Raw genomic sequence first — 10,817 nt, 5'->3', positions numbered from 1 at the left:
GTATTTGTGCAGAGTACATCAGATAAGCCTTTCTGAAAGACATGAATGTTTTCATTTATTCTTAAACAGCTGGAGCCTAGAATTTGCTGCTTCATTCAAGTATAAACTTTTGCTAAGAGTCTAAGAATTGGAGAAAAGGCTGAAATGTGAATGAATATGAAGCCCTCAAACATCTGGAGGATTATCAGTAGAGAAACTTCCATCTCCTGTGCTACCAGCCCTGTCTGATAAATGAGCAATTTGATTGGCTATTAGAGTGTAAATCACTAATTCAGACTACAGAGTATGGATGTATATAGTCTTTAACCCAGTGATCACATCTTAGATTTCTAGATGTTTTCAAAATGAACAATTGTTGCTGCCATTTGATGAGAGCGTCTGAGCCTATGTCTCTACATGTATGCACAGCATACATGTTGTTTTCCAACATTTTATTATTAGAAATTACAAATACACAGAAAAGTTGAAAGAATTTCATGGAAAACATTCATGTTCCCACCACCTAGATTCCATCACTGACATTTGGCCATACTGTTGTTGCTTATCACATATCTAGCCATGTGTTTGTCCCTCTGTCTGTCTATGAATCCAAGGGGTGGATTTCTTTCAGTTAGTTCTTAATGACAGAAATAGAAGAGCAAGGGCTGCTTTGAAAATTGGTGTTATTTCTACATTTGTTATGAAGCATTATCCTTACTTGTCAGTCGATTCACATAGGGTGGAGTAGGGTGTCGGGGGTAGGAGGGGGTTATGCCTCCAGTTATTAGAAACCAATTCTCTAAATTAATGTACTTATTCTAATAACTCTTGAGAAATCGCGTTTAAATTTGCTTAAACATTTCCTGTGGTCTTTGTAGATAACCTCTAGTGGGAAAAAAAAAAAATTGAAGTGACCATGTTTGCCCTAAAGGCTTTGGTTGGTTCACAAAACCTGTTTCTGCAACCCAGAGTTGCTTCAAATAGACTTCCTCCCTTTACAAAGGCTTAATGGTTTGTGTATTGAGTTGTTTCTTTCTGAGAGACATCTCACAAATACTCCAGTTGGGAAAAAGAGATAAATTGCTCCATCCAAAAGTTTAAAAGAATTTCTTCAGGGTTTTGTAACTTGGACACTTGGTGTTCTTAAAAGAATGTCTTTGTGCCTATTTAAAATTGCAGAATCCTTTTCAGTTTGTTTCTAGGCTGTTATGCCAAAGAAGTAGCTCTGTAATCCCCATTTGTCTTCACCTGACATCAAATTCTGCTTTGCGATGGAGAATTGTTCCTTGATTTGACATTCTTTTAAAGAAAAATGAGCCAGCATTGAATTCTTAGCTGAATACCAGTAGTTGGTGTATGTGTGTATGTGTTTCCAATTATAGACAGAACCTGGTATAGTACTTTCAGCTGAAATCTTTGATGAAGCGTATGAAAATTACATTGATCCAGATGGGATAGAAAGCTGTAAGGCTGGTTGCACAAAGCCCTCCGCAAGATTTGTCTTCTTTCTTAATGTTACACATCTTAAGCTCGAAAGAGAGGGAAACCTGAAGCAATCATGGATTAAAATTGCCCAAGATGTCTCATTGGCTAATTTGGGTACCAAGTATATTGTGGGGAAATGGGACAGCTGGTGGTATTTAGTGTCAGTAATTAGGGATTCTCTTTAGGTTATAGAGAACTCTTAGACATAAAGGTGAGCTGCCTTGTCAGGGGAAGATGGCTTCCAACCCAGCTGTGGAAATAATCGGGCTGGGCACCATGGCTCACGCCTGTAACCCCAGCACTTTGGGAGGCTGAGGCGGGCGGATCACTTGAGCCCAGGAGTTGCAGACCAGCCTGGGCAACATAGTGAGACCCCGTCTCTATCCTAAAAAAAAAAAAAAAAAAAAAAATCAGCCAGGCGTGGCGGCGTGTGCCTATAGTCCCAGCTACTTGGGAGGCTGAGGCAGGAGAATTGCTTGAACCAGGGAGGCAGAGGTTGCAGTAAGCCAAGATCGTGCCACTGCACTCCAGCCTGGGCGACAGAGTGAGACTCTGTCTCTAAAAATAAATAAATAAATAAAATAAAATTAGCTGGGCATGGTGGGACATGCCTGTAGTCCCAGCTACTTGGGAGGCTGTGGTGGGAGGATTCCTTGAGCATGGGAAGTTGAGGCTACAGTGAGCAGTGATTACACCATTGCAGCCCAGCCTGGGTGACAAAGCAAGACTCTGTCAAAAAAAAAAAAAAAGAAAGAAAGAAAAAGAAAAGAAAGATGAAAGAAAAGAAATGACCACATCATGAGAAATCTAGACATAAAGTCTTTCACTTTGTATATCCACTACAGAATCATGCAATGCCCAGTGTGAGGGAATGAAGTAGGATAGGAGAAAATTACCTGCCCCTGCTGGGAGTCAACAATTTTCTTAGATAAAACATAAAAGCACAATCTATTGATAAAAAGGATGCAGCTGGGCATGTTGGAAGCATACAGGACATGGGAGGGAGCCTGGGCCCCACCCGCAGGGTGATGGCCATTCCACCCAAAGGGGCAGGAGTGGCTGGAATGAGCCTGGGGGCAAGGTCCTAGGCCCCGTTCACTTGGCCTCCATTCCTTAGGGCAGGGTCCCCTGGCACTCACCACTCCGGGGTCCTTGCTTCCTTCACCAGGATGAGGAGCTGGAATATCGTGGGGACAGAGGCCTCAGAGAGCCACCCAGTGAGTCCACAGCAGCTATGGACAGTCCCTGAGGGGGAGGGTGTGCCTGCACGGGGCGTGGCCCCATGCCGCCCGCCACCTGCATGCGCACTGAGCCGACCAATCAGCGAGGAGCGCGGGCAGCCAGGCCGGCTGCTGCTCTCGCGAGAACCGAGGATCCAGGCCCTCAGAGGAGCTTCGTGGTGCCAGCCTCTGCAGGTCCTCTGAGGGAACAACATCAGGGCTCCCTCAGGTGAGACGCCCTCGGTGGGGATGCGGGGAAGGCGGGCAAGAGGCCCTTTGGGGAAGAGGGTGTGAAGGGCGGGGCAGCCAGGCTGATCTGTGAGGAAATGGCCCAGGCATTGTCGCCTGGGGCCTGGGTCAGGGCGGGGAGCTGGAGCTGCCTGAGTGGTCCCCAGGACCCAGGAGGGTCCCGGAGGCCTGTGCATGTGTGCAGCGTTTGGGGGGGGGGTTGGGGGGTCAACGTGGGTCCGTCTTGTCTGGCCGCCCATCAGGACGGGATACTTGGGGTCACCAGGGGTCCCCTGGGCATCCAGGCTGGCGAGTGGGCAGTCCCTGCCCCTGTCAGAAACAGGTGCGTACCGGCTCATTCCCATGGAGATGGCTGGGGAGATCCTGTGTCGCCCCGCGGCCCTCCCGACTACACTGGGTCGCTGGGGAACCCAGGGGCAGGGCCAGGCTCTGTCCCAAGGGCACTGCAAGAATCCCGCAGAGGCGGCGGAATTCTGCGAGCTCTGCAGCCAGCCCTGGGGAAGCGCTGGACGGGCCAGGACAGGAGGGGACGATGGCATCTTCTCCGCGTCCCCTCCTGCTCCCACAGGAGACTCGGGGCGCCCTTGAACCCGCGATCCTGATGGTTTTCATTTAACACGCCTCGTTTCCTTAGTTTCCTCAGTGTGTCTTTGCACTCACCAGGCTCAGAGGTCGCCTCTAGCTTCCCAGGACAGCCAGCCATGGAGCCCGTGAGCAGGAAGCACAGCAGGAGGGCTGCCAAGGACCAGTTGGAGGTTCAAGTTATGGCCACCCAGGAAATGGAGCTTGCAGGTACACACAGCCCAAGGGGACCTAGAAGAAGGTGCACGCCCGACGGTCTGTCTGCTTTCTGCGCGGGGGGGCACATGGGCAGCCCGAGGACCCCGGCCCCTTCGTGGCTTTGGAGTCCGCCGTGCATGTGCTAAGATGCCCCAGGTTTTCAAAGCGGGCTCAAGGGCCTTAGGCTTCCCGTGGGAGGCTCCCCCTCATAGCAGGGTTACAGATGCTCTCAGAGCAGCTCTTCTCCATGGATGCAGTCCTGACATCCAAGGGGTCTGATCTGTGAACATTGTTTACCGGGACTTGAACCCGAAGGGCTTCCAAAAATGCCCCAGTAAAATGGTCAGGAGCCGGCGATTCCATGTATAGTTGTGCTTTAGAGCTTTAATTGGCAGAGAGCCAAAAAAAAGTCTACAAATAGTACGTTTCTCTACAAAAAATGTCCACAACAGCGTCTTCCTCTAAAAAAGGTTTGTCTTTTTTATTTTAATGCAGGAAAGGATCCAGTAGGTTATGAGCATGAGGAAAGAAAACCTGTTACAGAGACAAAGGAGGGAGATGTAACTGATGAGCATGGGGAAAGAGGATCTTTTGCTGAAACAGACAAACAAACGGGGTAAAGTGTTTAAGTCACTTTTGCCTGTCGGATAAGGTCTTTTAGGAAAAGTCAGCTTTGGATCATGTCGTCACTGTTCTGTTCTATGCAGAACATTTCACATAAGACATTTCTTCCCAACAAACAAGGCATTTTGTGTAGCATTATGTTAAAATTTTGTTGCAACTTTTTGTTACAGGGTTGATACCAAGGAGCCAGAAGATATTGCAGGTATGTTTTATGAGCTATTTGTGGTTTATGAAAATTGTTTTCAACCATATAACTCTTACAGTAGGTTATATGAATTAGTGGATGACAAGACTGTCTTAAATGCCTTCTTCTCATATATAGCATTTAATGTAATCTGTTTGATAATTTTTCTTACTTACCTTTTTAATTGTTGATGTGGAATGTGAGAATGCTTCTAATAATGGTGAAGCAAGAGGGGTGACTTTTCTTTCATACACGTGGGAATTTAATTGTTTGGGGGATATTAGAGGACATTGGAGGAGAAACAGCTCTATTCGTTCCTTTCAGTGTACACACATTAAGTCATATATCAGGTTTTTTTTTTTAGCTTACTTTAGGTTTGGGGGTACATGTGCAGATTCGTTATATAGATAAATTGCATGTCACAGGGGTTTGGTATACAGATTATTTTGTCACCCAGATTATAAGCATCGTACCTGATGGGTGGTTTTCGATCCTCACCCTCCTCCTACCCTCTAACCTCAAGTAGGCCCAGGTGTGTGTTGTTCACCTCTTACTGTCCGTATGTACTCAGAGTTTTTAATATGAGTTTTTCATCTTCCTGATTTAGCTATTGTCACAACTTTCTGATTTTGTTTTCTTTAAAGTACCAGGGAAAATTGAACTCTCTAAAATGATGATTTTCTATTATTATTCCAGTAATAAGCTGTGTAGTAGAAAAGGAAAGACAACTTTTCTACCCAGTGAGAAGCATATAATTGGATCCAAAAACTCATAAACTTTATATTGCCATGTGAAATATTAGTTGCACTGTTATAGGACCATATTTTCAAAAAAGTTTGAGAAAATTTCTGTAGAGATGATGGAGACAATACTCTTATTTTTAAAAAGCTTGCTTTAGTTTTCAGCTCTTCTATAGCGATAATTCATACAAGCAATATATTTGGAAAGCTTTGCTCTGCTTGGTGGTGACAAAGTGCCAGTTTTGTGAGCTGCCTAACACATTGAGTATTATAGATGGATACTGTATGTAAAAAAATTTGTATTATGGTGCAGCTCTTTTATGATTGCTCAAACCTATTCTTAGCAATTGATGGGAGATCTCTGATGTGAAACCATGTTTAGGAAAGCATTCCTTGCAGTATTACAGTTTTCTGAAACACCGCACTATGGATAAAAATGTCATATAAAAAGCTCTCAGAAAATATTTCAAACGTGTTTTTGAATGTATTTCTTTATCTATTTAAACCTAAATGTTTATACCCATGGACATTGCTTCTTTTATTAAAATACAGTTAATAGCATCAACCACTAGATTGATTAAAAATACTTAACTTATTTTATATTAAGTTATTTCTACCCTTTTGATGGTCTTATTAAATAAGATACTTTTTTGTGCTTTACATAATGAGTTGTGACAGTATTTCACGGAAACATGTCCTTTGAATTGTAGGACATTTTATAAATGTAGAAATTAAAGTCTGTGGCCGGGCGCGGTGGCTCACACCTGTAATCCCAGCACTTTGGGAGGCCGAGGCGGGCGGATCACGAGGTCAGGAGATCAAGACCATCCTGACTAACGCGGTGAAACCCTGTCTCCACTAAAAATACAAAAATTAGCCAGGCATGGTGGCGGGCACCTGTAGTGCCAGCTACTCAGGAGGCTGAGGTAGGAGAATGGCGTGAACCCGGGAGGCAGAGCTTGCAGTGAGCCGAGATCATGCCACTGCACTCCAGCCTGGGCGACAGAGCGAGACTCTGTCTGAAAAAAAAAAAAAAAAAGAAATTAAAGTCTGTGTTTGTAACCCATTCTGCACACTTAAAAAATAGAAACTTTTAATTATTCACTTTTTTTCATCATCCGTCAATTAAGTGATTTGCTGTTACACCAATTGAAATTGGAATACTAATATTAATACCTGAAAAGTTTTACATAAAGTAAGTAAATCTTGCTTTTTGAAATGGTCTTTGCATTTTACATTTTAAATGTCCTTCTGATATTGCTGAACCATCAAGTCCCATACTGGTTTCAATATATGCAAAGAAACTACTTTTCAACATGAACATTTAATGCATATTCATTTACTATCTAGCTGACATTAAAGAGGATCTTGCTGCAAAGAGAAAAAGGATTGAAAAGGTTGCAAAAGCTTGCAGCGAAATAAAGAACAGAATTAAAAATATTTTGAGAACAACACAACTAAAAAGGTATGATTGTTGGCTTTTTTGAATAATGATATTTATATCATTTCTTTATTCATTTGTGCAAATAATTTCCAAAACTATCCTGTACATATTGGCATCTCTAGGGAACAACATATTTTACTTGATTGTTCCCTAAACAGGTAAGTTTCTTTAGTTTTATAACCTCAGTTTAACAGAATTGAGAGATATTACCTAGAAGCCAATGAAGATGACCTCTTTTTGCCTTCCAGATAAAAAGTCTTCCTGTAAAATTAATGTTTATCCATTTCTAGAAATATGGTAGCTGAATATAAGATAAATGTCTTCAACGTTTAGTCTGTAGATTCTTAACAATATTCAATTATGTAGAAAGGGATAACCTTGTGTTGTAAATAAGTTATTTATTTTAGTTAAATTGTTTTCACTATTCCTTTTAGATCATTGTTGTGCCAAAGTGGAGAAATAGTTAAGTATTTCTTTCGGGAAATCTTACGGGATGAATGGCTATGATATTCTTGAACTTCCTTATGAGAACCCATATGTTATTTAGTAAGAAGAAATGAAAAGTAAACTGCTCGGCCGGGCGCGGTGGCTCACGCTTGTAATCCCAGCACTTTGGGAGGCCGAGGCGGGCGGATCACGAGGTCAGGAGATCGAGACCACGGTGAAACCCCGTCTCTACTAAAAATACAAAAAAATTAGCCGGGCATGGTGGTGGGCGCCTGTAGTCCCAGCTACTCAGAGAGGCTGAGGCAGGAGAATGGCGTGAACCCGGGAGGCGGAGCTTGCAGTGAGCGGAGATTGCGCCACTGCACTCCAGCCTGGGAGACAGAGCAAGACTCCGTCTCAAAAAAAAGAAAAGTAAACTGCTCTTGGAGAAAAAGATTGTTTCTGGGAAATTTATAGTGCAGTAAACCCTCCTTTGTCTTCAGCAGGTAAAGAATGTAAGATAGCTGCTCTAGTGGTCAGTTAGGAAGGGATCCTTTCAGAATGACAGTAACTCATTCACCTTTTCCCAAAAAGAAGATTTCAGCTGCTATTACCCCCTTGCTACTTTATAGTATAAACTATGTCAAGTCGGTTTTGGTTTGAATAGGATTAATTTTTCATCTCTCTATGACGTATGACCTTGTTACTTATTATGTGTTACAGGCAGAAACGTGATTATAGAATTTCTCTGAAGTTGCCGAATGTCCTTGAAGAGTTCATCACAGATGAGCAGAAAGATGAGGAAGGAGAAGGAGAAAAGATGGTATCAGGCTTAGCTTTGTGATTAACCTATTGTATCAATGTCTCAGGTAGTAATAATTCATGCAGAAATCCAGCAAAGAAGGAAGAGGGCATGAGCCCAGAGTGGGGGGCCCATTAGTAGACTCATGGACTAGGGGAATATAATTGCCATGCAGCATTAGGGGTCCAGCTGAAGTCAGCATCATAGCGATTAAGAAGTTAAAGTGAACCCAATTGGCATATTTGTGCAAGAGCAGCTGTAGGGTTGGAATTTCCTGGGTTGGGGTGTAGCTGAGCACGTTGATAGAGGGAGAATTGGACAGGGCACAGATGCAGGCATGGGGTTATGATGACTGGCTGTGGAATTTCAGCTGGGACTGAGTTACCTGAGCACATGAGGGTGGGGCATTGGGCAGTGAAAAGTGCTCCATTCAATAGGCATCAGGTCCCGACAGACCCCTGAGCTGTAGTACTGAAGTGAGTGACCTACAGTGGCAGGAAGGTAGTGGCTGTATGTTAGGAAGATGGAGAAACAGCTGAGTGCAGTGATCAAGGGTTGGGACTCCGGAGCCCCACTGCTTGGGATCCAATTCCAGTTTGACCATTGCTAGTTTGGGAACCATGGGCAAATTATTTATCTCTGTGCTAAAGTTTCTTTATATACAAAAGGAGACATGGTGAGAGTACCTACTTCAGAGTTGTTTGGAGGATTAAAGGGTTCCTATGTAATAGGGTTATTTAAATTTTTCAGGATGCAATCTGACCCATGGTTGCTGTTTATCATTGCTATTATTAATATTATGTAGATACTGCGGTCACTGGGAACGACAAAATTTAGGGGATGACTGTGAGTGCCACGTAGAGGAGAGGAGAACACTGTTGTTGGAGATTAGGTCAAGGTGCAGAAAGGCAATCATTAATGGAAGGTTCATCTATGTACATATTGAAATGACCAAGATTTAATAGGTGTTTAAAATCTTAGTAAGAAAGAATGTTTCTTAGTTAATTTCTGTATAGATCTTACCTATCTGTGGTCAACAAATTATAGGAAGGGTCATCGAATACTCTTCATTTGAAATCAAGAATTAAGACTTATGTGTTGAATATGTATAAGAAAAAATTCTTTACTCCATGACTGATGAAAAAGGTTATTGTTGCCGGGCGCGGTGGCTCACGCTTGTAATCCCAGCACTTTGGGAGGCCGAGGCGGGCGGATCACGAGGTCAGGAGATCGAGACCACGGTGAAACCCCGTCTCTACTAAAAATACAAAAAAAATTAGCCGGGCGTGGTGGCGGGCGCCTGTAGTCCCAGCTACTCGGAGAGGCTGAGGCAAGGCGGAGCTTGCAGTGAGCCGAGATTGCGCCACTGCACTCCAGCCTGGGCGACAGAGCGAGACTCCGTCTCAAAAAAAAAAAAAAAAAAAAAAAAGAAAAAGGTTATTGTTTTAGCATATGAGTGGTGAACACAATTGTTTCAAATTGGTCATAAACGTCTAAAAGAAAGTGTTCAGAAGTATTGATTTAAAGAGTATTTCTTTAATGCAGAATTATGGTTTTTTTTTTTTTGTCGCCCAGGCTGGAGTGCAGTGGCACAATCTTGGCTCACTGCAACCTCCGCCTCCTGGGTTCACGCCATTCTCCTGCCTCAGCCTCTTGAGAAGCTGGGACTACAGGCGCCCGCTGCCACCACACCCAGCTAAATTTTTGTGTTTTTAGTAGAGATGGGGTTTCACCATGTTAGCCAGGATGATCTTGATCTCCTGACCTTGTGATCCTCCCGCCTTGGCCTCCCAAACTGCTGGGATTACAGGCTTGAGCCACCGTGCCCAGCCTATGTTTTATAAGTATTAAAATTTACCCAATTTTAATCACTTTTTTGTTTTGTGCTTCTAGAAAATATTTCAAGAGCAACAAAAGAGGTGGCAACAAGATGAGAAAGGAACTGAAAGAGATTGAGCCACCACACGAGCAATTCACAAAGGTCTGTTCTATTTGGTAACACAATACGTTCTTATAAAATACAACACATGCATTAAAATAGAAGACAGTCTGCTTGTTTCAGAATGTATGGAAAGACATATTGGTTATACATTTTAAATTACTTACCATTTTTAACTTTGAATGTATTGTTCCAGATTTAACATAATTAGTAAATGTATTAACATAAAACAGTATTTTTAGGATTCATGAATAGTTTTGTGGGAGTTATTTAGACCAGGAAAAGATAAATTGGAAATTTTACCTAGAAATATACATCTTGTGTATAAAAATTGATACCTTATGAACACATTAATGAAGACTTTATTTTCAGTTTTTAGCAGATCAGCGACAAATCTTTAGTGGAAGGCAGAAAGTCCATCAGTCCTTTCTGGATGTCTTTTTTACGTGTGTTGTTTCAAGAGTTTTAGTTAAATAGGAAGTAGGCAAATGTAACTACTGAATATCTCTTTTGTTTTCTGCTGTAATAAAGGAGTGTTTTATGGCATATTCACTTTCAAAATTATTAGTGACTAGTAATGGTTTTACATGACAATTTGTAATCATAAGAGATGGTTCAGATGTATAACAGAACGGGAAAGCCAGCAGATTATTAACACGTTGTGATTTGTGAATTATCTGCTGTTGTACAGCACATTAGCAAATTGTCATCGGACAATGAGCTCTTCTTCATGTAGATGTGTATTATTTAGGAAACAATGGAATTCCCTTTTGGGAGGTAAGATATTCTTTTTAGTAAACTTGTGAAAAGACACGTTCATATGTCACTCCTCTACACTGACTGAGATGTGTTAAATAAACTGGGAAAAGAGTTTGAAAATAAAATTTTCAAGCAACTTGAGGATTATGTATACACAAAACAGTTATTTATATAGAAGTCACAAGT

At 42.4% G+C, this 10,817-nt stretch overlaps 1 protein-coding gene across 2 annotated transcripts; it reads left to right on the top strand.

The window, feature by feature from the left end:
• Positions 1–2,825: 2,825 nt before the first annotated feature.
• FAM9C (family with sequence similarity 9 member C) lies at positions 2,826–10,409 on the top strand. Of its 2 annotated transcripts, none has more exons than XM_058441845.1 (8): positions 2,826–2,913; positions 3,597–3,725; positions 4,209–4,329; positions 4,508–4,539; positions 6,612–6,726; positions 7,855–7,954; positions 9,827–9,914; positions 10,252–10,409. In XM_058441845.1, the coding sequence occupies exons 2-7, from the start codon at positions 3,635–3,637 to the stop codon at positions 9,887–9,889; spliced, it is 522 nt and encodes a 173-aa protein (XP_058297828.1). In that variant the 5' UTR covers positions 2,826–2,913; positions 3,597–3,634; the 3' UTR covers positions 9,890–9,914; positions 10,252–10,409. The 2 variants fall into 2 exon arrangements, with proteins under 2 accessions (XP_058297828.1, XP_032613864.1); XM_032757973.2 differs by having other exon boundaries at positions 10,245–10,409.
• The last annotated feature ends 408 nt before the right edge of the window (positions 10,410–10,817 follow it).

The sequence above is a fragment of the Hylobates moloch genome, unplaced genomic scaffold (genome assembly GCF_009828535.3).
Source record: "Hylobates moloch isolate HMO894 unplaced genomic scaffold, HMol_V3 SCAFFOLD_7, whole genome shotgun sequence".
NCBI classification, from domain to species: domain Eukaryota; kingdom Metazoa; phylum Chordata; class Mammalia; order Primates; family Hylobatidae; genus Hylobates; species Hylobates moloch.
Note: the sequence above shows the minus strand (reverse complement) of the source record. Positions and strands in the feature narration are given on the sequence as shown.